This window comes from Rhamphochromis longiceps, linkage group LG15 (genome assembly GCF_057381845.1).
Source record: "Rhamphochromis longiceps isolate RC_006_pf linkage group LG15, R_longiceps_female_GT1.1, whole genome shotgun sequence".
Taxonomy (NCBI): Eukaryota; Metazoa; Chordata; class Actinopteri; order Cichliformes; family Cichlidae; genus Rhamphochromis; species Rhamphochromis longiceps.
In genome coordinates this window covers 26,094,158-26,121,242 of record NC_140571.1, presented here as the reverse complement: position 1 = coordinate 26,121,242, position 27,085 = coordinate 26,094,158, and the positions used below count along the sequence as shown (strand labels likewise).

At 42.4% G+C, this 27,085-nt stretch overlaps 1 protein-coding gene across 2 annotated transcripts in view; it reads right to left on the bottom strand.

Moving 5' to 3' along the window:
- senp6a (SUMO specific peptidase 6a) overlaps positions 1–25,496 on the bottom strand; it is a 29,732-nt gene extending 4,236 nt beyond the window's left edge. Inside the window, exons 1-18 of one of the 2 annotated variants that reach the window (XM_085381685.1) lie at positions 25,358–25,496; positions 19,742–19,835; positions 17,799–17,862; positions 16,530–16,636; positions 14,971–15,114; positions 12,329–12,399; positions 11,407–11,498; positions 9,796–10,192; positions 8,134–8,378; positions 7,901–8,041; positions 5,232–5,265; positions 3,192–3,380; positions 2,899–3,092; positions 1,417–1,616; positions 1,138–1,254; positions 905–1,027; positions 723–815; positions 289–620 (exon numbers count right to left, since the gene is read on the bottom strand). In XM_085381685.1, the coding sequence (XP_085237811.1) occupies positions 289–620; positions 723–815; positions 905–1,027; positions 1,138–1,254; positions 1,417–1,616; positions 2,899–3,092; positions 3,192–3,380; positions 5,232–5,265; positions 7,901–8,041; positions 8,134–8,378; positions 9,796–10,192; positions 11,407–11,498; positions 12,329–12,399; positions 14,971–15,114; positions 16,530–16,636; positions 17,799–17,862; positions 19,742–19,835; positions 25,358–25,388 (2,668 nt within the window). In that variant the 5' untranslated portion in view covers positions 25,389–25,496. The remainder of the gene's footprint in view (positions 1–288; positions 621–722; positions 816–904; positions 1,028–1,137; positions 1,255–1,416; positions 1,617–2,898; positions 3,093–3,191; positions 3,381–5,231; positions 5,266–7,900; positions 8,042–8,133; positions 8,379–9,795; positions 10,193–11,406; positions 11,499–12,328; positions 12,400–14,970; positions 15,115–16,529; positions 16,637–17,798; positions 17,863–19,741; positions 19,836–25,357) is intronic. The other variant, XM_085381686.1, reaches the window with a different exon arrangement.
- Positions 25,497–27,085: the final 1,589 nt, after the last annotated feature.

The window sequence follows — 27,085 nt, the reverse complement described above, 5'->3', positions numbered from 1 at the left end:
AAATCGCAGAAACCAATCAACAGATTATTAAACAGAAGAAAACTTGAATACAAACTTTCATCAAACCCTCAGCAGGGTGAGAAGGGTGTGATGAAGATGCCTCTGTGAGGCAAACTCCCTGCTACGCCGTTGTGTGCAACATGTAGCTTTGTTTTCATTAAATGCCTCTCGAGAGACGAACGTTTCAAACTTCACCACATTCTGGTGTATTAAGTAAGTTTAACTACCCCGTGTTTCTCTGAAACGCCCTTACTGAACCACTGGTCAGAGCCCCGGTGCTCGACTCACTCGTGTATTGTTGCTCGCCGTTGACCTGGCCGTTCCCTGACATTGCAGAGGGCTCTTGCTGCCCACCCTCCGTGAATGCAGGGCTTTCAGTAGCGAGTTCGCCATCAGTCAGATCGTCCAAGGACCCCTCCGGAGCTCCTCCGGGTGAAAGCTGCTCCGAGGAGCTGTCCAGCCCGTCTCTGTCGGGAGACAGAGGCCGGCAGTGGTCCGGGATGTTCTCCTCAGACTCTGCGGTGAGGGTGGCGGGAAACAGGCTGTGGTACAGCGGGTTCTGCTCAAGCACCGGACGGTCAAGGCCCGGGAAGCAGATAACGGCCAGGTACCAGTGCGCTCTGAGGAAATAGAAACAGAGCTTCCGTCATTCAGCATTTCAACGGCTTCACAGGACCAAAGCTTCCCATGAAAAACAGCCGAGTACAGATCCAGACACTCACGACTCATTGATAGGAACGAAAATAAAATCCTTCTGGAATAGATCAACATGTCGAGTCCACGTCTTTACCCTGTTGTGCTTCCTTTTCTGGATGCTGGGAAACCAAAAGAAGTCAGGTTTAGGAGTCAAACCGTCAGACAATTATCTTTAAAAACATCCGGTGCAGGCAGAGGCGACACTCACGGCAGGTTTGTTGTGTCCGGGGCGTTCCTGCGCTCTCTCTGGTTCAGCCGTTTGTAGAAGAAAGAGCTGAACACATGGATTTTTTGTGCATCTTCTTTTTTTAACTTTTCTAAAACTAAATATCTAAACAGGACAGGAAGAAAATGTCACCGAAAATGATCTCAGCCTTAAAAAACAAAACAAACAAAAAGAACCCCAGAATGATCTTGAGTATAGACGACATGAAAACTTACTTTAAATAAAAGTCTATGATAACATCGTTAAGGAATTCCCCATCATTAAGGCAGTGCAGGTCTTCATTAGTGACGGTTATTCCACCTTTGGCTGGAGGAGGAGGGTACACCATTAACCTGCAACACAGAGATGAGGGTAACAGCAGCGCCATCGACAGGGCAAACAGTTAAACGACTCCTGATACTGAAAAGTAAACGTGACGCTGTGATTTAAACTGCAGGATTAGTTTTGAATTGAACAGGTCAACAAGCCCTGCAGGGGGCAGCAGAGGTGCTCACTTGATGATTGGTCCGGAGAAGGTGGGCTGCAGGTCGGTCATGTCGTCTTCATCATCTTCAAAGAAGGCGCTGGTCTGCTGTCGGGTGGCCATCCGCGTGCGCACAGGCATGCTGACGGATGCTACGGGGGAGACCTGTGAAGCCTTGGTTACTGGGGAGGAGGCGGGGGTGAGTTTGGGTGGGGTGTGTACCGGCGTCACCTGCAGAGAGCAAAGAAGAGAAGAAAGAAAAAAAAAGAAATAAAAGGTAGCGCAATATTTATAAAAAAAAAAAAAAAAAAAAAAAAAAAAAAGGAAAAGAAATCTGGCTTTTAATCTTAAACTGTTTGACCAGCTGCAGTCACTGTGGTATAACACAATACCACATAAATATGACCATATAGATAAATTGATTATGGCGTGTTTTTATATATAAAAACACGCCATAATCAATTTATTTTTCAGCCCTGGGGGTGGATAGTGGATATGAGTCATCAGGCGTTAGGGATGGGTACCGGTATCTGGTGCAATTATGGCACCGGTTCTGTCATAAACGGTAGTAACCAGACCGAAAAGCAGCGCACATTTCGGTGCTTTATTTCGGTGTTTTTTTTCCCCCTGAGATGTCATACAATTTGAATTCTAGCCAATAATTTTACCTTTCCGAGGATAGTAGGCGGGCCCAGGTACGTACGTTCTTTTAGAGCAGAGCTACAGATTAAAAATGCCCAAAGCAAAGCGGTCAAAAGTCTGGCTGTACTCCACAGCAAAAGATGCAAACTCAGCAGCCTGCAACAAGTGCTTTAAGCTGATACTGTGCAAAGGAGGTAACGCCTTGAATCTCATGAAACACCTGGTGACGCATATCAGGGTTTTTTAAAGCCGAGAAATGCACCGTATTTGGTAGCTTGCTGCAAGAACTCACACCGAGCGCATCTACTGCGGGTGTGGTGCCTGTTATCGGACCCGGAGTTAGCAACATCCCCCAAGAACCCGAAGAGGAGAGTCCTGGCCCCTAGCCCTGCCAGTGTAGCAGAAATGATGACGGATGATGATGGCAGCAGCAGCCGTTCTTCTCTGGGCGAGTAGCTTAATGTTGTTCGTGTGTAATTTACGTTGAGTAGGCTAACCACGTTATTACATTAATGCATGTAAGGTGAACTAGCAAACACTGTCGTAGTTACATGCGGCTGTCTTCTTGTTTGATGGCAGATACTCCCTTCACCCTGGCCAAAAAGGCTAAAATGACCAAAGAAAAAGTGGGAAACAGCTGAACATGAGAGGTTTAGGACAAAGTTTGTGTTCTCCATTCTTTAAGCACTGGTTCGAGCACAGTTTCAAAAGTACCGGTTTGGTACTGGTATCGGATAAAACCTAAACGATACCCATCCCCAGAGGGCGTCCAGTTTACTGCATAAATGTAATACTGGTACATATAAACGTTAACCTCGAACATTACATAAGCCCAGTTTTGACTTTATTTTGAGATCTGCAGGTTTCCCACCTTCTCCTCCCTCTGCTTTGTTGCCTTGTTGTAGTTGACGAGTCGGATGTTGGCCTCCTCGAAGGGCAGCTTGGCAGGGAAGGGGATGAGTTTGTTGGTCCTGCCGATCTCGCCCAGGATGTCCTCCAGGATCATCTGCTCCTTCATCGGCAAGCCGTTCTCGAAGATGAGGACGATGTACTTCTCGTCCGACTCTGGCGGCGAGAAGGGGTAGCGGTCTGACTTGAGTTTACTTTGACTCAGCGTGAAGACACGTCAATGCCACGCCGCCAAGGAAACATTTGTGTACTCACCGTCTCCTGTGCAGTCGTACCACTGGCCTCCCTTCTCCTTGGACATGTTGAGCTGAGTGCGCAGGCGCTGGCACTCCTGCGGGGTCGTCTGGAAGAACAAGACGGGAAGTTTCCGCACGTTGCACCACTCGCAGCTGATCAGCTCCGACGCCTGAAGGCACACCTTCTCTACAGTGCCGCGCTCTGAGCCTGAAGGTGGACAAATGGACACATTTCAGGAAAACAAACAAAAAAAAAACGAACAGGGACGCCATGAGGGTGCGTTTGCGTAAACAACAACTTTATTTTCACGTTTGCTGAAGCTCAGAGTTTCTGTCCTCCACATGTTTTCATCGGTTTATAAAAGAGAGATCACAGGTTCATTTAAGTGTTATTAATTATTAGGAAATGTACACCAAACACCTGCCCCTGACACCCTGCGGGCTTCCTCCACCCTGATGTCATGTGATTTATTTAATCATTTATCTGATCAGTGGCAGCGTGCTGCAGTCTGCTGCAGTTTCAGGGTTTTTTTCTCCCCCTAGTAACAGCTCTGATCTCTGCTGACGAGCACAAAGAGGAAACTGCACAGCTGCATTTCTCTGAAGTAGAGCTGGGCGATATGAGATTTTTTCATATCACGATATGTTTTTTTTTTCATTTCAGGCGATAACGATATCTATCACGATATAAGCCAAATAACTATATTTGTAAGATTTAAATGTGCCGTTGCTCACAAGTAAAATGTGAAATAATCAGCAGCTTGTTTTTATTTAAATATTTATTTCCCATAATAAGTTCAACAGGGTAGATGTACTTAAGGAACATGAGACTTTTTCAGATAAATAAAGGCAAATATTGCAAACTACACAAAAGGCAGCCGCTAAAGCGTTTAAGTTTCAAAATAGAACAAACGAAACAGACTAAATTGTCAATTCCACTTATTCTAAAAATAAATCTTAGTTTGTTTTACAGAAGAACAGACAAAACTGACTAACTTTTGTCAGTATCAAATAAACTGAGAACTAAAAGGAAATTCTCAATCTCTCCTTGTTGTATAGCTTAGCTTTTCAAACAGTTTTAACAGTTACTTTAGTCTGACAAAAGCCGAATGACGAATTAGCGCTTCCAGTCAGAGACTGAGGCTACGTCCACACGTACACGGGTATTTTTGAAAACGGAGATTTTCCGTTTTTGTTTTAAAAAAATAATCCCGTCCACACATAAAGGCAGAAATGAAGGGAAACGCTGCTATGAACATGCCAAAGCAGCAGGTGGCGCTAGATTCCTAACCGTGCAGAAATGTTGGCCAATCAGAAGTCTAGAAGCCTCGGTGGGAAAAAGTAAACAAAGCTGGGGCATAGAAGCAGAACCAAGTCGTATGTGTGGACGGACAGTAACTGTGTGTATATGTAAGCATTTAAACACTGCAGAGAGTAGAATTAACAGTAACAGTATTGTAGAAATTCATTTCACCGAAACAATAACGTGGCGCACAGTGTGACGCATGCACCAGTTTATTGTATTTCCAGACTTGCTTTCGGCACAATTTACAGTGCACGCTACTCTGTTTTTTGTCAGACTTGAAATAGCCGAAATACCTTCACACTACGGAACTTCTATGGCTCTTCCGTTCGACAATCTCTCCGGCATTGGAACCATCATCTGTTTTCTCTTCGGTCACGCTCGGTTGATTTTTCTAGTCGGCACACTCATTTCCTCCATTACCCGCTGGCTGCTTCCCAAACAAACACACGTGCGGCTTGGCACTTGTGCTGTACGTAACAAGTCACGCGACGTGACGCTGCGGCTGTGATTGGTTCGGCTCTGCGCTACTTAATTTGGATTGGCTGACCTTTTTTTTTTTTTTTTTTTTTAGGAGGACAAGAGCGGCGAGGTCTATCGCGATAGCTTAATTTCTCTATCGAGTAAAAGTTATATCGCGATACATATCGTTATCGTACTATCGCCCAGCTCTACTCTGAAGCAATGTTCAGCGTCCATCATCATCTTCCTCCTCTCTGCGAGTTATTTAATGCCATCATTAGTGCGGCTTCATACCTTCGGTCTCCAGCTGGATGTGCTCGATGGAAAACTGAGGAGACAAAAGAACAAGACAGACTAATTTATTCTCACCGGACTCAGGATTCGATCAGTTTTTAAATTTGAGGCTTAAATCTCAGGTTTTAAAACATTTTTATTTTTACATTGTACATCGGTAGAGGCTAAGCCTACGCTTGAAGCCACTGAGGTGTTCGATGGCAGGGGTGACGCGATGCCACCGTTATGAATTTTCTTGTCACAGTCCAATAACTCCAGTCGTACTTATCGCATCTGTTTAACATCTTTATTGCATTCCATCGGTTGTTTTAGTTATTCAAACTTTCTTTATCCAACATCATTTATCATAAAAATCACAACAGTGCAGCGGTCACAAACTGTTTGTTTCTTCTGACCAATAACACCTGACACCAATTACCCGTGTCTACCTTAAATGCAGTTCCATAAACACGCCATACCTTAACACACAAAAAGTGACCCCTAGCGTCACACATAAGGTAACACCACAAAAAATGGCAACTACAATTACGGTACATCTAATTAAATCTGTTTAATTAATCTGCCAGAAGTCTAAATGTGTCATCTTATTTATTATTTATTTACCAGCAGATTTGTCTACTGTAGATCCTTATAACTCTTCTAATACAAATTCAGTCATTTTTCACATATCAGCAGTTTATGTCTTGCTGCTGGTAAGTGTTTAAAACTCTTCTTAGAATACTAACATAAAAGATCATTTAATGAAAAATAGACCCCTTCATCCCCCACCGCTGATTTTTTTTTTGGTTTGTATAATAGCTTACACTACAAAATTCATACTCTGAAAATCATCCAAGTTAAAGTCCCTGAGAGAACACAGAAGTGGAGTGAAAGTATAAACACACTCAAGTTCTGTGTAAAAACTGCAATCGAATTAATTTCTCTTTATCAGGATTTAATTATCCTAAGCTAACCCAGAGGTTCCCCTGTGTGCTCACATGAAAGAGCAGCATCCCAATCACAGTTATGGGTAAGTGGCTGTTTTCACAAATAACGTGAAACTGCACTACGAGAGTGACATGCTAAAGGTGCATGCTTAAGCTCTTTGGTCAGTAAGACATCACTAGCTGTTTCTGGGTCCAAATTCTGCTTCAGGTCCCAAAGTCAAACAAACACTGCAGCATCACTGACAGTTACAGACGGTCTACTTTCTTTCATCTGTAATAAAGTGATCAGTGTGGCTGCTCTACCAGGTGCAACAATAAAGTTTAACATCCAGACATCCATGAAAACAGAATTTATGAAATTTAATGGAGTTAGAAGTTAGCTTTCTAGTTTCCACCTAAACATATTAGATACAAGTTCTGAGTTTCTGACTCAGAGATTTCTGACAAAATTAAAACGTACAGCTCTGCCATCACTTCAAATATAAATGGAGACAGAAAACTAAACAGCAGTGATGTTTGTAGGGTTACTGAAGTTGGGCTAGCTCATATATAATGCTGTGCTATGTGGTGGCTAGCTACACAGCTATGGTTAACATAATATAAACACATTTAAGCTGGAGGATGAACGCTAACTTTTTTCCACTTGATAAAAGTTAACGTGAGCGTTCTCGGTGGTCAGGGACAAATGCAATCACATGGCAGGATGCTGTAAACGGACCAAACATCAGCCAGGAGAACAACTGAGATAATCCATCCACAATCTGACGTTAGTCATTCATATACTGCTGCATAGGCTGGGCTGTAGTTACATCATAAGGTTTTAAAAACTGAGCTTTAAAACGTGCTGCCGATGAATAGTGGTAATAAAAACAGAGGCCGACGGTGATCACTGAAGCTGTAAGCTGACAGACTTCCCAACATCTCAAAAATTTGACTAAATCAGCGTAAGAAGAAAAGTGTTTCATTTTCATTTTGTTTCAAAGGTCTGACATTCAATAATACAAATAAAAACCAGCATTAAAGTGCAGGCTTAGAGAATGTCAGCAGGAGCAAAGAGCTGGTTTAGGATCAGGTATTAATGCTCATAGGAACAACTAAACTGTTTGTAGCCAATTGGAAAAGATCAAATAGTAAAGCTGCATCTCGGAGTTCTACTTCTTATTGATCGTGAGGGAAATGCAAAGACATCAGACGCTTCACGCCCTCCTGCTCTCTACACACAGATCCGAGGGATCTTCCGGGAATGGTGATGCTATTTTCTGGAGAATTGATTGGTCATTAAGAAAGTGAATACATGGGCCTTAAATGGAAAGCACTCTGGTTGATATGACGTTTGAAAAGGCACTCTGACGTTTTCTCCAGTGAATCATCAGAAAACACACAAAGCATCTTAATTACCGAAGCTCGTTCGTGTTCCTCTACATCACAGACGTGACGCAGGTTTAGACTGTGACTCTAAGTGGGTGAAAATTGACTTGGATGCAGTTTGTAAAGCTTAAATGTGTTTTTTCCAGCCCTGAAAATGTAATGATTCCAGCTTCTGCACTCAGAGGGCTCAAAACGTGAGAAAAATGATTAAGAAGCACCAAATCTGAGACCCACCCTCTGTGAATCTTAACTCTGAAAATCTTCAAATCCTGCACGGTTTCATCAATCAAACCAAAGGTGGTGTGCTGACACAATTCAGCTGATCCTGATCCCGAGACTGAAAACTACATTTCTATAAAAACTGGAGAGACTCACGACGACGGGCTTCGTCACCATCCTGCGTAGAGATCCCACTCTTACGCTCCGACACTCCAGGATGATGCTGTCGCACAGGCTGGACTCAATTTTGGGTTTCTTCGTCCTCGGTGAGAACTGCTCGGGAGGTTGATTCCCAAACTGTGGAAGAAAAGAAGGAAAAGCATCAGTTATCTGCGGTGAAGCTACAGGAGGAATCGGACGAGCCCCAAAAACATCCCACCACGTCTCACCTGATCTTTCATCCGCGCTCGCCGAGGTATCGTGATCTTCGTGCTCACCATTTCTTCAAAGAAGTCCAGGTTCACCTCCTCCTCCTCTGCGACGCTTTTCACTGCCGCTTCCACCCTGCCTCCGGAGGGCGCCGGAGAGGAGTGAGCGGAGTCGGCGGGTCGAGGGGAAACGCTGTCCAGTCTGTTGACGCTTCCTGTGCTGGCGTTGTCGGCCTCTTCCTCCTCCTCATCACTGGACAGGACGACTGAGGGGAACATGAAACCCTGTTAAACGTCTCTCCGCTGGCTCATTTTCAGCTTTGTGCCTGAAGTGAGCGGAAACCTTTCAACCACACGACATTACTCATATGTGCAAAAAGCAAACCACACAAATCTGGACCTGCATGAGGAGTGATGTAGATTTTCAGGTTGTGTCTTTTCAAACACGGCAGAACTAGAAGCACATAATTTTTCTAGCTTTTTAAAAATGCACTTCCACTGGTGGAATAATTACTGTACATTCTTGCTATAAGCCTTTAAAATGTCAGCTCGGTCTCTCAGCGTCTCCGGTTGATACGAAGCCTCCGATGTTTGAGCTCTGTGCAGCTCTAGCAGCCAAACACGTGGACAAACAAAATGACTACGAATCTGATCCCTCGATGAACTTTAACTCTGAGAATCTTCAAATCCTGCACGGCTTCATTAAACAAACCGAAGGTGGTGTGCAGACATGAATCGGCTAATCCCGATCGGTCACCAGGCGAAAACTGCATTTCTGTAAAAACTGGAGACACTCTCGACGACGGGCTTCAAGCACGAGGACAAACAGCTACTGAAAATAAGTCTGAGAGCTTTCAATCACCGAGTTTCTATCAAACTAAAAATATGAGAGACGTGGGATCAACTTCAGGACAGGCAGTTAAAGTAAAAGCCCAGAACATCTCATTTAATCAATCAAAAGGACGCCTTATCCCAGTATGATAAACTATGCAAAACCCAAAAGTAAACAGGAAGCAAGTCGACAAATTAATTGGTTTTTCCATCCTGAGCCCCCAAAAATGTGGAACTTCTAGGGGAAGTCTTTTAAAGCTTCTATCTCGGAGAGAAAAACAGGAAAGGTACTGGATATGAAAATATAAAATGGTAAATGGCCTGTATTTGTATAGCGCTTTACTAGTCCCTAAGGACCCCAAAGCGCTTTACACATCCAGTCATCCACCCATTCACACACACATTCACACACTGGTGATGGCAAGCTACAATGTAGCCACAGCCACCCTGGGGCGCACTGACAGAGGCGAGGCTGCCGGACACTGGCGCCACCGGGCCCTCTGACCACCACCAGTAGGCAACGGGTGAAGTGTCTTGCCCAAGGACACAACGACCGAGACTGTCCAAGCCGGGGCTCGAACCGGCAACCTTCTGATTACAAGACGAACTCCCAACTCTTGAGCCACGATCACCCGAAACCAAATCCTTCAAAAGCAGAAAAGCCATCTTAAATTACAGAGACTACTTGTTAATCTCATTTTACTGTACTTACTTATTTGCAGTTACTTATTAAATATTTTTTACACTTTCCTGTCAACATCAGCCACAAAGTGATGCACGACGAGTGAATTCATCATCTCCACACTCTGCTTTACCTAGAAGCTCGATGAAAAGCTCGGATGCTTTACTCACTAGGATCGTTCAGTTCGTGCTGCTGTGCCGCCGTCGCCGTCCTCGTAGCTTTGGGTGGGTTTCTGGCCGCGCAGCAGCTCGACGTCCCTGCTAACAGGGGTGTCCTCCCGTTGTTCAGAGGCAGCAGGGTCCCCCTGGTGGTCGCGAGCCGTGTGGACAGGGCGTCCCCGCGGGGAACCCTTGCGGTCACGACCGGTTTGTAAAAGTTTTGCTGCAGGCTGTTTGGTCCAGAGGAGGGCTGGGATCTGATGGAGGGCCGCAGGGCCGGGGTGGGCAGCGTAGTCTGCTGGCACGGCGGCGTCGATAGATTGTTCCCACAGTTCTGACACTTGCTGCTGTCGTTACTCGGTTTGTTGCACTTCACACACATCCTCGAGCAGACGGTCGACCGGAGAGGCTGCCGACATAAAACACTCATTAGAGAGGCGATAAAAGGTTTTGTTCTGGTCACTACAACAATCTGAAAGTTACAAGCAGATGATTTAATTACAGATTTTCTTCTTTATTCCACTGAAGACGAGAGTCTGTATGAGTGAGAATTAATGAAATTGTTTCAGCTCCAAAACTACGAGTTAAACGGGATCAGAAGGAAGAAGGTGGACAAAACTTAAAGAGGCTAAAAAAATAAAGTTATGTGCAGCAGAAGCAAGCAGTGAACATAACATGGAATCAGATATGGTGACCTTACTAGGAAAAACTGTTTATTTACCCATTCAGGAATCTGAGTCAGCATCTTAAACCAATATTTACTTTACAACTCCTGTGACACATAACAGCTGCCAAGCTCAGCCTCTTAAAGCTTTTTTTCACACATGTACTCCGACCTTTAACCGCCAAGACTAACATAGCTGCAGTTCCTTTAATGTCCACCAGAGGCTCCAGCAGGGGGTCAGCCCCATAGAAATAAAGGTGTGAAAACTCGCCTGTTCATTTGTGTTCAGGCTTGATGTTTAGTGGACCTGTCTAAAGGATGTGTTGCTGGAGCCTTTTGAAGTACTTTTACTGTGCAGTTAGCAGTACTAACAGACTGTCTAAGACACCTGTACTCCAGATTTGGTTTAGTGCTTTCAAAACTGACCAAACACCACATTAAATAATTTGTCTTGATTCAACTGAATCATCCAGGTCTGGAAATGTTGATTCATGTGGATGTAGTGTTTGGTCCTCAGACTGAGGATGAGTGACAAAATGTTTTTTCCCCACTGAAAATGATAAAACAAACCCCTCATACATGCAATCACCTCTGTTACTGTTGGGTGGTGTCGATTTTTGTCCCCACAGTCGATTATTTCACAGCCAAAAGTCTGATTTCTCGTTTAAATGATTGTGTTGCAGCCCCTTCTGTGTGCATGAAGCTTCAGCTGGGCAGCAAACTGTACAGTCATCACTTTCACAACATAGTTGACGCATTATTATTTAAAAATAAATAAAATAAATAAATCACGGATTTTAAATGAATGAATTCATCTAACGTCTTCCACACGGGATGGATAAACTCTGCATTTGTTCACCAGCTCTTCACTCTGTTAGTTTAGACCGTGGCGAATACCCACTTCCTGCCAAACATTCATCAGTTTGTCTGACTGTTTGCCGAGTGTTGGGTTCCCTCACCTCTGCTGCTTTGACCTGCGAAGAAAAGCTGCATCCCTCCAGCGGTTTCCTCTTCTGCTGGACACGACGTTTTATGTTCAGGGTCTCCTCCTCTGTAAGATGAACCCATAAAAGGATCAACAGGTGGCATCATTCTGAAAACCTTCCTGGACAAAGACAAGGCAGCGTGTGTGCAGTCTGGGAGGCGAAACCCAGGGCGAACTAGTGCAGCGGGCACGAGCTGCCGCGTACTAACAGTCCCACATGATCTTATTAAGTGAGACTGGAGAAGTGTACATTTTTAAGTGGAAATGCTCGGTGCGCTCACAGGTGTCCAAATATTGATTCATAGCGTTTTATTATGAGCAGTGAAACATGCCTCAGCACGTAACGAAATTCTTTTATTCTCTCTGAGCTCCTTTAATCACTTTAACTGGCAAAATTAAAACTACTGATAAGAAAACCTTCCTCTCCAAGGTCACACTTTATTTTGAAAATATCTTTTGCAAAATAACCCAATGGCCTTCAGAGCCTGGCATTTATTAGCTCAGCAAATGTTTTTCTAAGTTTCCTGCATCTGCCGGGAGCTTGGAGGATTAATGTGGGAGGCCTTGGGTCTCCTCCTCCTCGTCCTCTGGCAGGAACAAGGAGGAGGCTGAGCCCAGATCTGTAGCCCTGCAGACGCTGCTGGCTGTCACACTCAGCGAGCACACACACGCAGCCCGCTTACACAAACGTTACACAAATACAGACACCGAGTAGCACTCATCTTACACACACAGATGCCGAACACATCACGCACACTTTTCTCTGCAGGTAACGGGAACACAGCATGCCTGTCGAAACTCAACACCAGCCAACTGCCTGTAATCGCCAGCAGCCTGATCTCGGGAAAGTCTTTAAAAACATGCAGTGCGATGCGCTCAGTGTGCTGTGAGGTTACCTGGCATCTCTGGGCAGGTGAGGACGATGTTGTCTACCTCGAGAGTTTGCTGTGTGGTGGAGAAGTCGTTTCTGCAGGAGAAGGGGACCAAAAAAAACCAAAACATAAATACTTTGGTAACCTCTGGCAAAGCTGGCAGTTCATGTTCTCAGCAAATCCAGATCTTCACTCTGACTTTCAGACATTTTTTTTTTTCTGTAAATTGAGAAACTTTAAAAATAATCTTGATCGTGGTGGAGACACCGCAGGCTAAATAATTAACAGGCTGAACACTGAGAGGCTTAACCGAGCTTAAAATAAACACAAACCTCTCACGGAGACTGATAGTGTCTGAAGCTAAAAATCACAAGAAACAGATGCTGCCATAAAAATTAAGTCATTTATGAAGCAATTAATGATAAATATTTACTGATTCCAGGTTTTCTGATGAGAGCACTTACAAAGAGTCTGTTGTACAACTTTGCAAACGGAACGGTTTGGCACTCTGGCTGAAGAAAATTCGTTTTAGGTGTTTGATGGGATATTTACGATGGAGACCGAGCACTAGAGGCATGCAAGTAAAGCTTCCAGAGCCGTTTACATTTGATTTTGTCCCAGTATCTTTGGATGGGACTGAAGTTCTTCATTTTCCCCTCTCATAACCGTCCAACGGCACAAAACAAACAGTCAACAAAAGGCTCCAAGAACTAAACATCTTAGAAATATGCCGAGTTTCATGAGTGCTTCTTCAATGTGCACAATTTCTCTGATCATCAGCTTCACAGGGGTCCAATTTTTTTAATTTTATGTATATATGGGGAGTGTGACACGACCGCTGTAGCTGGTAGCACTTTTAAATGGAATTATGTGACAAAGTAATTCCAACACAGTGTAAAACAGACCATCCAGCAAGTTTGGCTTTCAGTCTGGTATTTTATGGAGGTTGAGATCCTTCTTCATTCAGAAAAACCTCAACACTTCACACCGTTAATGAAACAATAACTGTGAAAAACATGCCCTGAGTAACTTTCCTGGAAAGAGTGTTTCCATCAAACAGTCATGAAACTTAAGCAAAGCAAAAACTGACAAAATGTGCTGAGCACAAAAACAAACAAACAAAAAACCTTTAGAAACAAATGAGAGGATCAACGATCCAGGGCCATGAAATGAGCTCCGGTTAGTTCGGATCAAAGCCTTACCTTTCCTTCAAATCAAGGCTGCTTGAAGATGAAAATCAAGAGAGAAAAACATCTCACTAATGCAATCAAGTCCTGCACTGTAATTCATTTTCTGCAGCTGCAGTTCAATTAAACTTATTTCTCTGCAGCACACTTCCTTTTACACACAGGAAGACTATAAAAGGAACCCGAGCACATCTCTTAGATTCAAATTACTTTCATCTACTGTCAAGAATATCTCATGCTTATCAAGCATCAGCTTAGTTTTATCTAGTTAAGGAACATTTACGCAGCCTGTTTCCCAACAGTGGAATTATAGGGATGTAAAAGCTAAACGGTGGTTTTTCAGAATGACTCCAGTAAGAAGCAGCACTCACTCTGAGGCCGGTAACACGATTCCTGAAGTCATAGCTCAAGCAAATTTCACACATAAACAGCAGTATCGAGCGTGCTGGAGACGTTCGTGATGTGTTTATGGGACCTCGGAGGCGTCCATGCATCCTTTCGATGCAGAGGAGCAGCGGCTGTATTCTGAGCCCCCGCTGACCAAGTGTCCAGACACCCTTCAAAGAAAACTCTGGAGGGTGCTTGTATCCACGGTTCGTGACGACGGGTGAGGGTGGGAAACAACTAAACTGAGAGCTTGGCTTTCATGCTCCACCACCACAGAGAGGTATAGCATCCACATCAGCGCAGATGCTGCAAAAATCTCCTGCTCCCTCCTCTAATCACAAACAAGACCCCGAGATACTTAAACTCCTCTGGCTGAGCCAGCAGCTCCCTCACACTGGGCACTTTTCCGTGGCATCATTTGCCGATGCTCCTCCCAGCCACATCGCTCTCAGCTACAAAGTGAAGCCAAGAGAACTTCATCATCCACAAAAGACCAGAACCGCTCCATCACTGGGCTGCACCAGGAAATTCTGTCACACAGAAGTTATGACCAGAGTCACCGACCAGAGGCAATGTAGAACGAGTCTGAGCCTGTCGGCATCAAAGCAAACCGAGGACTCGTTGTAGCTGCGCAAGAATCAAACATCACGTTACCACAGGCCTGATGCCGCACACTACCACAGCACCCCCCACAGGACACACTCAGGGACGCAGTCCAAAGCCTTCTCTGTATGAAGCGCTCTGGGTGCTCAGGTACAGTAGAAAATGTCTACATCCATTATTTTTTGCTACAGTACTTGAGTGACATGTATGCACATATACAAGAAGACTGCAAAAGGGAGCAGCTATCATCCAGGTGAAACCACTTCACGCAAGTCGAGTTGCCCGAGATTCACAGAATTTACAGAAAAAGTAAAAATGTTGTGTTAAATATCGTTGTCTGGACGATAAAGGTCTTATATCAGGATATGAGATTTGTCATATCGCACAGCCCTATCTCCAAGTAAGCCAGAAAGAAAAAAAAAAAAAGGAGAAAAATAAAAAACAAATCTGCAGTTGTACAAGAAGTTGCTCGGACTGGCTCTGTCTCACCTTTGGACTGGTTTCCTTATTGCGGAGGGCAGTTGTGCGTGCTGAAAGTGGCGCCCTTGTATAAAAATTCCTTGTGAAGGTGCAGACGTTAGGCGTGTGGGTCCGTTGGACATGGACGGCACCACGACTGTGAGAGGGCCCTCACTGCAGGAGAGACAGAAAGAACACATTAACCCTTTAACACAAAGACAGAGACACAAAACACGAATTCACTCTGAAAATATTTTTACCCACATTCAGCCCCAAAGATTCTTTAGTGTGCCTGTAGTTTCAAGTAATGAGACTAGGGCTGGGCGATATGGCCTAAAATCAATATCACGATAAATTGAGCAGTTAACCTCGATAACGATAAATGGACGATAACCACCCCAAGTGCCAAAAAAACCCAAACGTTTTGGTTTTTTTTTTTCATTTGATGGGGCTGTGGCAGGCAGCATAATTCCTCTAGTTATTTTGATAATATTATTCCCCCTAGACCTATTCATTGCAATTATATTATTACCACTTTAAAGGACTGTAAAATGTCACTGAAAATAAATGAAGACAATAGTAGTAAGTACTTTTAGTGGTTAAGATTTATTAACTGAACAAAATAAAAAGTGTAGGATACAATATGTAACCATGCTCTCTAAAAAATGTATATCCCTTGTAAACAAAATAGTTTAATAATAAATATGTTTCACATTGGCTATTCACAAAGTAAACAATGATTGTGCAAATGTAATGCCATCATGGACAAAGGCCTATCTCTGCTAAGGCCTTGAGGTACTATAACTTGTAAACAAATAATGTCACAAACACAAATGTCAATTGAACACAGAAAAAAGTATAATAAATACTAAGCACTGCCATGTGACTAGTGAAAACTATAAACTCTTAAACAAAAACTTGTGCTGCAGGTGGTGGAAGAGGTTGGTTGTGTTACCTTGACTTGACGCAACAGTCTTTTTGCAGAGTTTACATTTAACAATTTTTTGATCAATATCATCCTTGTTGAATCCAAAATGTTGCCAAACGATTGATGATGCATTTTTTTTGTTAACAAGCGTCTCCTCTTCCTCCTCCACCAGCTCTACCTCCGTCGTTGCTGCTTCAACATTTAAATCGTCCTCCATTTGTTCACCCGTGTCTCGTCTTGTTGCTGGCAACAAGTGAAGTCAACAACTGTAGTTCTGCTAACAGCCACCTGAGGCTCCACAAGCATCCAACTTTATATGTTTACAGCCCACTACAAGAAACTATTTTAGCCATTATTCACATCACACCAGCTGCCAAAGGGGTTAATTCTATGTTAATGACACACTTATACTTTATTAAGGCTTACAGTCTATCACTGAGGCCTGACTTCATTTCAGAGAATTCAAACCACTGACATGGTCCTTATTAATCAGACTTTGTGCAGTTTGAGACTTTGAGCCTTTTTAAGGGATTTATGGATGCAGGTTTATAACAAACCAAGCTACAATCATCTGATAACCTAATACTCCGCCCTCTGTTGTGGTCACTTCTGACTCCATTGCCTGCAAACAGAGAGCTTATACAAACAGCACGCAGCATACCTGAGCCTTTTAGGTGCCAGCCTGGTCAGAGGCTTCATGTGATTATTCGTCCGGTTTTCATACGTCCTCAAGGAATCCGAGGGAGTGAAGTGCCTAAGAGTGGGAGACTGGAGAGAGGAGACGTATATTATTATTATTACAAAAAAAAAAGAAAAAAGGAAGCCAGCAGTTTGAGACAAAACAAGATAAACAGTCAGCCTACAGACAAACCAGTAAACCTTAAAGTTTTGCACTTTTGTGAAACCCAATGCAACAAATTTCCTGCCACTGAGAATTACATCACTCGCTTCCAGATCTGAAATGTGAAGCAACACGGAAGTGCCTTTAAACTGCATTCTTTCTAACGACCAGTAGGGGACAGCAACTCTGGGTTCAGGAAGTTCACCTGTATAGAAGTGTATGGGAAAACCACCCAACATCTCAATTCATTTCTGAGATCAGTAAACAGTCTTCTGATCAGTGCATGATCCAAGCTGCTAGTTTCAAATCTTACTGAATACAGGATAAATATTATTTTGTAAATAAAATGCACCACCAACCAACCGGGTGGATTTGTCAGTATTTTACTGACAAATAGTGCCACAGATAGTGCTGAAGACACTGAAATTTAGAATACAGTTGTGGCAAATCTTTTGAACCTTTTAGTACAAATCTGTGTTCCCAGTCATTTTTTTTTTTAGCAAAAATCAGTCATTTCTCTTAATTTCAATTTTCTTAATGTTCCCTTTTAGCATTTTGGATTCCTGGTCAGAAAAAAACATTTAAAATGACATCAACAGCAGTTTTAAACTGATTAACAGACAGTGATGCATTTAATTATGATTTCCTGCATTCAACCTCATAGGCTTCATTTAGTTTTGAAACGGGCATAAATGAGCGCTGTTGTAATGAAGACAATGTTACACACAAGTCTCGAAAATTAAAAAACATCCAGTTGACTGCAAGCTCATCCTCGAGAGAATCACTACAGGCCAACGCCCACCAAGAGCTCACATTTTCCCCAACAACATCATCATCAGCTGCCCTTAAAATCGACTCCCACGACGCCCCGGCAGCCTGAGCTCATAGCTCGCCGGGCGCCACGCCGGGCGCCAAACAGATTCTGGCATCGTCTGCTCCGACTGCAGGACTGGGAGTCCACGCCACCGGCGGGTGGGAGTCAGGAAATGCGACAGGGAGAAAAGAGAGAGAGAGAGAGAGAGAGAGAGAGAGAGAGAGAGAGAGAGAGAGAGAGAGAGAGAGAGAGAGAGAGAGAGAGAGAGAGCTTACCTTTTTCCCCTCAGGGGAGCTCAGCGGCTGCCGGTCCATGTCCTCCACACTCACCACACTCGCACTGAGAGGAAAAGAGGACATGATGAAAAGCATGTTTATTCTCGGCTTTAACATATTTTAACACTCAGCCTGTCAAAGGCTGTTCAATGTGTCCGTGTGGGTATAAAATAACACGTTTGCACTTTAATGGGGACAAAGTGGGTCGTAGGGTTTGACCGATATATTTTCATTACTCCACTATTTGTATTCCTTCATTTTAGCACAGACTGAGCAGAGATAATTAAGAGGCAGACAGAAAATTTATTAGAAGCTATTTAAAAAAAAAAAAAAGTTTAATCAATGAAAATCTGAAAACATGAGCTTGTTCCAATTTGACGCTTTTGTTCTTTTTAATTTGGGCTACGTCCACACTAATGCGTTTTCAAACAAAAACACATCGTTTTCTCTCGTTTTGGCCTCCCGTCCACACTGAGACGGCGTTTTACCTGAAGAAAAACGCTCTTGAAAACTGATACATTTGAAGACTGTGCGTCTTCAAATGTATCAGTTTTCGAGAGTGGACGCACAACTCTGTGAAAACAACTGAAAACGCTAGTGTGGACGAAAACGCTGTTTTCAAATCTATCCGGGCTAGTGTGGACGCAGCCTTGGTGGCTACGTCAATTCTTCCAGGTGTAATCCAACCTGCAACTAACATTTCACCATTTTTTATTTATTACATTTTTAATTTTAAATGGGTGTGTTGTTTTAGGTTGTGGACCTCAACTTTAGACAAGTGATCTCAACACTAAAGGCTGAGTTTATTTTTACTAGATATGCCAACTAATAATAATAAATGAAGAGAAACTGTTTTTATATCTGGGATGAGATTTGATTTCTGAATCAGCATTGGTAACTTTAAAAAGAAGGAACTTTAAATAAAACTCAAACTCAAATTGTTAGAGCAAGCAGCAATTTTAGATCAAATCTCAGTCCCAGGGATGGGCGTATGATCCCTCAGATGCAGACAGATGGGACTTTTGGCACCCAGTTTGGTTTTCAAATTTGACTAACAAATTTTTCTTCTTTTGCATGCAAAGTGCAAAAAAAAAGGCACAAAATGAACCAAATGTAATCTCAAAACCATGATGGTGGTTTAGTAGAAAACCAAGTCTTGTCTGGAGATCCACAGGAAGCTGCCCCCCCCCCCAAAAAAAAAAATAAAATAAATTTGCCCCATGCCTCCCAGAGGGTCGGCTGGTAAACTAGTCAAAAAATTAACATTTTAGCCGCTGCTATGTTGGTTTTTGGAGCCAGAGGTGACTCTGTTTTGAAGTTAGTCACAAATTTTTAGGCACTTTAACATTCAGGACCCGCTTTACTGTCCCATTCTTCTTGTTGGTGCTTATGTATTTGTGCCAACTCCCATTCTACCTGCCATCTAACAAGGACTTTGTAGTTTAGCTTAAGTCCTAAAATGACACTAAAGAGGAATGCTTCGTGTTCCTCTTTAGCGTTAGGACAGTATATAGTATACATGGTGGCTGTGTTGTTTTTGGACTACTGCCCATTCAGATTAAGACATTAAAAGAACATCTGCTTGGGTTTTAGAACATTAAGCAATTATTAAATAGAAATTAATCATCAGTTGCTTTGATGTCCTGCTTTTTACATTCCTATTATTGGAAGCCTTTACAAATCTGCGACCCATCCTGGTCGCTGATGTTTAATATTAGCCAACATATCGGTCCAACCCTAGCAGGCGAGGATGTGCACGCACGCAGAGGTTTACAATAGCACACTGCTCAGGTCTGCTGCGCTAAAACACCACTGAACTCATAATCAGTGGGGAATAGGCTGCTCGTCAGCAGCAGGGGTGTCACTGGGGTCTTTTTCCTGTATGTGCAGTGCAGTGCAGCGCTGATGGTGGTGCTGAAAACGAGGGCTGGAGAAGTGCTTACTCATGTCTCCTTTCCTCTTCACAGTCACCAGAAAGAGAAAAGCTCCAGTTGTGCTTGTACCCTCCATCTCGCCTGGTCTCTGATCTATCCAGGGCTTGAATTGAATAATAAATCAGACTCATGTCAGTGCACGGAAACAAGACACAGGCATTAGCTGAAATGACCATTTACAGGATGCCCCGCAATTCACGGGCTGATCCTTTCACCTAGAAGATATGAAAAGCTTGGTAATAATCAGCAAAGACGGGAACCTGCTGCAGCGTGGCGACAACAGGAATACACTCACGTCACTGCAATGAAGTGTGATCAAACAGCAAATTTCTAATCATTTTACAGACTTAATTACTGCGTTAGCATCAATGAGAAAGTGTGACAACGATGCCAATTTGTGTCTCTAAATAAAGATTATTAAACAGATGCCAAATGTGATAACCTGTGACATGAGAGTAGAATTCATTCATTTTACGAGCAACTGGAAACTACATTCAAATCAGTGGGAATAACCTGGAAGTCCTGCAGAAGATGTCTGACATTTCCTCCAACAAACAAAACTGCTTTTAAATGTTTGTACCAAGTCTTGAAGGTAAAGAGGTTTGTAGTGCGTAAAGACGTCACTGATGTCTGTGAATGTATGAATGAATGTCAGAGGCAGTTTAATGCCTCCAGCTAAGCTTTGCTGTGGATTCATCATCTCAGGATGGACCTTCAGCGGTCACTACATGTGACAGTAAACTCAGCGAGTCTGATGTGTGTTACTGACAGAAACATATGCAAGTAGTCTGTTACCGGTGACCTTAACTTGACAGGTTTCATGTGATAAAACACAGTGAGCAGCTGTCCATGCTCTGCATTATCCATGAGTTATGGGGTTAAAATAAACAGCTGCACAATCATATTTAAAATGAATAAAAATCTGTTTTTCCAGGCAGCCTGGCAAACAGAATCTGGGAGGCTTTTCAAAGAGATTTACTGTTCACAGAACACATTTTTAAAAATACAGTACATACTCTGAAAACTGAGTTATAGCTCAAATTTTTCTCAGAAAGGTGGCATTTTGAAAACAAGCGGCTGCTGGTTAGAAAGGTAACCGGCTTAGAGCCATCTTTTATCCTGGAACAGTCACTATATCCTTTAACAAGAAGCTTAAGCCTCAAGCAGCGTCCAGCTTTCTCCACGAAGTCTCATTAAACATGTGAATACCCATATTAAGTTTAAGGGGAACGGAGCTTCTTTTATGTCAGCTGCGCGTTTTTCTTCACCTTTGTGTTTGTTTTGTTAAACTCGCGCCTTCTCTCTGTCATGCTGTGACATGCAACCTTCTTAGGAATTAATACCTTATTTTGGTGTTTGTGTGTCCCTAAACCTCCTCAAGGGAGAAAAATATTTTTAAAATTTGCATATTAGTTTGAATCACTGACCAAAAACAAAAACACCGGAGACAAATACCAATGCAAAAACATCTGCTGGATATCGCCACAAACGCTTGACTTCCTGTTTCCCTCCAAAAATTAACCGATTTACTTTGAAGTGGATTTCAAAACCACAGCACCCAGCAGGGAATTCAAAAGGTGGAAGAATTTTACTTCAGTAAACCAGGAAAAAACAAACCTAACAGTTATTAAACAGGCTGCATTTCAGCTGATTTATTCCATCTAGGGGTTCAGAAAGTGGACAAACTGATGGCATCATGTTAATGCAGGTTATCCGTCTGGCTGCAGGCCCAGCAGCTAAACAATTAGGTCCCCTCGGTTCATACAGGCATGCTTTTTTAAAGCTCTACCGCCAACAAACACTAATTCTGAGGCCACTGCCCCCCAAGTGTCCCGCATAAAACTTGAGGCCAGGATTAGGAGAGACAAGCAGCTGAATATTTTCATCTTGTAAGGAAAAACACTGCTCTATTTTTTGTGACTTATCCATTTTATGGGTCTTTTTAAATGACTAGGGGGGAAAAAAGAAGCTAAAATTCAAATGCACATATTACATTACTCTTCCAGAGCTCCCCTGCCTCAGCTGCCTCTCATCTAGTTCAATCCTGCACAAACCTAATTGAGCCTGTTCCTATCTCTTCCAGCTAATAGAGACGACCCCGCACACACACTCTGCAAGCTTCACATTGGCTCCGTCTCCCAGCTTCATAAATCACAACAAATGCCCCAGAAAACAGGGAGTCGAGGCCGTTTCAATTCTTTGAGGTTTACTCCGCTCATTTATCTGGACTGCAGGGGGTCTAACAGTAGATTTCCTGAAGGACAAATCCACGATAGAGGGTTGGGAAGCATCTTTGTCACACAGGAATTATCCAAACAGATGTTTGAGCAGCTGACAGCTTATTATCAATCATAAATGAGCTCAGAGGGACCCTCCTCCCCCCATAATAAACACCCAGTTCATTCACCTGAAACACTTCAAGCACAGTCCTGAAATCGGTTTCTACAGATCCACAGCATGACATCAAATCCTGGCCTGCAGCTTCAGGGTTACAACGCTTGCAATTCCTCTACTAAGATTGAGATTTTTTTTAAGAACATGACATTTCCCAGATTAAGCAGGAAGGGAGGGAATATTATTCTGATCTTGATTTAAAAAGCCAGGTGGGGTATCGATGCTAACAACTCTATTTTCCTACGTTTACCTGTATTTAGTATTTGCGTTAATTTTTATTTCATTTTGAGTTTGTTTTCAGGCCAGTTGGGCTTCAGTTGATGCCTGCAGAGTTTCTCTTTTCAGTTTAGATTTTTTTTTGTTTCTGTGCTAGTTTTAGTCTTTTAAATTACAATATAGGCTATATTTGTATTTAAATAAAAAAAAGAATTACAACAGTTTGTGGGGTAGTTAACTCAGTCTCAAAAAGCTGCACTAACAGAGATTAAAACTAAAGCTGTTTTTAGTGTAAACAAATGTCTTTGCACTGATCTGAGCACTTTCAAACTTTTTGTTCTACTTCTGCAGCACTTTCTGGATTTCCCATCTGTCAACAGATGCATACCCCAACTCCATTGTTCAGTTGCACAAAAAGCAGGTCAGGGTTTCCACCTGCTTTTAAAAACGCCACCCTGCCCCATCTAAATGTACCCCCAGCAGGTCGCAGTTAAAAGACTGAAAAACTAACTCAATACAGAAAGACCTGAGAAGCTGCATGAAGGTCCAGGATGAGATAAGAATGAACTGGGAGTCATGAAGGCCCAATCTTAACTTATCTGCAGCCTTCAACATCTCTGGCCATACCAAACTCACTGACAGATTACAGAACTGGTTTGGCATCTCTGACATTTTTTCCCCCATCATACTAGTGAAAGAAGAAAAGAAAAATTCTGAACTAAAATTAAGGTTGTCATCAGCATCCCTCACATGTGAACAACACTGTTTTCCTCGTATATGTTACCCCAGGACAGTTTCAAAGACAATTTGCATCATTTCTATGCAGATGATACATAGCTGTAATTTATTGTTAATCCAAACAACCTTAAGAGACTCTCCTACCTCAATCACTGGCATTAACGACTGAACGTCTTCAAATTTACTTTTTCTCAATCCTGGCAAAACTGATGTTCTTCTGCCCCCTCGCCAACAAATCATCTACTTAGAACCTTGCTGTCATTTTTAACCAGAAGTGCAAATTTAAAGCTCACATCTCAAGGCTTATCCAGTCTTTGTTTCTTAAATGAATGAAATGAATATCACTAAAATCAGTCCTTTACTGACACCAAATAATCTGAAACTTCCAGTACACGCTTTAATTTTCTCCCATTTCGATTACTGTCTGTTTGACATGCATCTCTCAGTCCTCCTTAGCTCATCTTCAACTGGTCCTTAACACTGTAGCTCGGCTACTAACAAGAACTAAACAATTATTTTATAGGTTAGCTTCTCTTTATTCTTTTGTCCATTGTCTACGGCTTTTGTTCTAATGTGTGTGTGTGTATATCTAACAATGACTGAAACACTGATAATTTACATATATTTGTTAAATATATTTTTAATCCAAACCAAAGCACTTTTTAGCTGAGAGTTTTAAATCATGCTACACAAAATAAAGTTATTATTATATGTTTGTTGTTCCTTGACAGAGTTCTTGAAATGAAATCATTTAAAAACAAATGATCTGGTTTAAATACCATTTTTGGCTCAAGCTTAAATGAACTTGCCACATTGTTTATGGGAGTTTGACTGAGGATTCAGAGAAGAGCTAAAGATGAACGACGTTAATCATCTTATTTTAATCACTGTTGGAAGCCAGTTGAGTTTGAATTTTGATTGATTGCAAAGCTTTAATCGAAACAGTAATAAGGTTTTCCCTGTAAACAGAAAATGTTGCTGCCTCCCAAAGATAAAGGAAAATCACCAGCAGGGTGCTTTTTGACCTCATTTACTTCAAAACAAGGCCTTTTTTGTTCATCAACGTCCCCAAAAGCTGGAAAAATCCACTTTTTTCAGCACATATTTCTGTTTAACAAAAAGGTAGCTCAGACCAACTGCGCTTGCAGGTGTAATATCCCAAGCCCAGTAAAACATGACCAATCAGCCCCTGAATGCCCACGAGCCAAGAAAAACAATGCCCCAAGCCTGCGGGACTAAAATGTGATTTTTGGCTTTTATGAAATGTTCTCCTAACTCTCAACAATCGACCAAAATAAACTTGCTGAGTCTATCTGAATTTTATTATTCACTAATGTAATTATCCCTTTTAAACCTCAGTCTTTTCAATGAGAAAAAGATAACAGCAAACCTCACGGGCCATATGTAACATACTGGATGGGCTGAACAATACATAAATAAATGCCCCCAATAATAACAACAAAAAGATATACGTTTTAATTTTTGTTCCAGGGTAAAAAAAAAAGAAAAAAGAAAAAAAAGGGCTGCTTCATGAGGAGACAGCTTAACTGCTTGGCACCACCTTCAGATAAAATCTGTTTTGTGTGGTTTTCAGAAAGCCGGTGAGCAAGGCATTAACCGACATATGTAAACCACCTGGCTGTGAGTGACGGGAGCCCTTCAGAGTTCAATTTTCAATCTGAATTTAAGCTGAAGGGCAGAGAGAAAGCACGGTGGGTTAATGTTTACATTTTTTTAATGTTACAGTTAGCATGCTAACATCTTGGGCTGGTGTTACCCTGCTAGGTTGGGCGCTGCGTGTGTCATTTTCGCCGCTTTTCTGTGTGTCACTCGGGTGTTTTTGCATCTTTCTCCTGTTGTATTAACGTGTTGTTAGAGCTAGCTGCCAAGCAGAGACAGGAAGGCCTGTCGCTGAACACTGCAAACCCAGCTAACGTCAGCGCTAACGAGGGGGTCGCTAGCTCAGACTGTGCAAGCCCAGAGTCCAGTAAAGCCCGCAGAACTGAACCGAACCGGACTGGACTGCACGTGTCTCAACTTCCCCCTCTGGGCCCCGAAGTGTGTCTGTGCCCGCGGCCTCGCAGCGCTCAGTTCAACCCCGTGTGTGTGAGGATAAATGTGTTTAAACAGCGAGCTAATGCTAGCCATAACTCGCTGGTGTTCCACACGTAATTTGGACCGATGGTGTTCAACGCCAGAGCGGCCAGAACCTGCCTCTGTGTGTGGGTAAAAAAGCTGCTGGGCGGCCGGAGCACGGAGCAGAGTGTCACGGCTTACCTTCAAAGAAAAAGCTCTTATTGTGGGCCATGTTTAGTCCATGATCCTCCTCGGATGATAGTGTTGCTCATCAGCGCACTCAATAGAGCAGATATGTTGCTGCCTACGATCAGCTCGGAGTTCAGGCTGCAGAAATTCACCTCGGTGCCGGAAGTGTGCGTAAATGCTTTCAAAATAAAATATTCTAAACAAAATGGAATATAGTCACCACGGTGTACTAGGTATAAATAAATACACGATTCCGTAAAAAGGATGCGAATTTCACAAAAAACAACTTTTGCTTCTGTGGAAAAAAAACCTCACATCGTTCAAGCTTAAAGTTGTAAATTTACAGAATAAAAAAGAAATTCACGAGAAAACACGAGAAAAGTTCTTTTAAATTAAAAAAAAGTTAAAGAAGTACATTTAGCAGAAAAAAAATACATATTTATGAGATAACATTAATTTTTTTAAAATCAGTTTTGTAAATTTACAAAAAAGTGCCAAAGTCATGACAAAAAAAATTAGAATAAATTTGTAAATTTAGAAGATAAAAAGTGTAAAATTCAGCAGGAAAACACTAACAATTTGTACGATTAAAGCTGTAAATTTACAATAAAACAAAAACAAACAAACCCCAAAACATTTAGGGTTATTGAGGACAAACGGTGTAATTTTACAATGAAAACATTACATTTTCCACTGAAGCTGTGGAAACACATTTCCAAAAACACCACACAAATTGATCAATTTTCCACCCAACGTTCACCAATGTTACCCTGGCCAGCCACCAAGAGTTCTCATAATAATAATAATAATAATGGATTGGATTTATATAGCGCTTTTCAAGGCACCCAAAGCGCTTTACAATGCCACTATTCATTCACTCTCGCATTCATACACTGGTGGAGGCAAGCTACGGTTGTAGCCACAGCTGCCCTGGGGCAGACTGACAGAAGCGAGGCTGCCATTTCGCGCCATCGGCCCCTCTGGCCAGCACCAGTAGGCAAGTAGGGTAAAGTGTCTTGCCCAAGGACACAACGACCAGGACAGAGAGCCCAGGGATCGAACCGGCGACCTTCCGGTTACAGATACGCTTCCCGCAGTGCTTCCCGCGACCGCAGTGTCATGAAAAAAACACTTTTTCTTTCTTTCTTAATGTGACAGAGATTAGTTCCTGGATAGTTTTTAAAGCTCTCTGTCTTCTTTTACTACCAAGGAAGAGAGAATTTCTGAGTTTCAAAAATCTTTAACTAAGCATCTGGCTTATCTTGAGTTTTACATTATAAAAGAAACCTTTGAGCCAAACACATAAAGCCTGCGTATTTTCAGTTTTCTAGGCAGAAGTGGCTCTACAAAACCAGTTCCTCAGTTAGAAGCGGTATAACTCTGTGGTGTCACACGGGTGGCCAGAGTCGTATCATTTGTTATTTTGGTGGTGGCACATAAACAGATTTTTCCCTGCTGGAAATTACTGTGGACCAAGTAGTATATTTACATATTTACATACAGTAGTTCATATAGCCTATTTTATGTATTTTCTATATAATCTACATTAATAAAAAATCTGAAGGAGCTGCTAAAGTTTAAAGGTGTCAATAAAGGTTCTAAGATTACAATTTAAATGTACTACAAGAGCAGTTGCTGTGAGATATAAGCTCTAAGACCTTCCATCCGAATAACAGGCCAGTCATTGTGAGGTGGCCAGCATTTTCCAAGTTTCTTTTCATTGTGTTAGTTCTCAGAAGT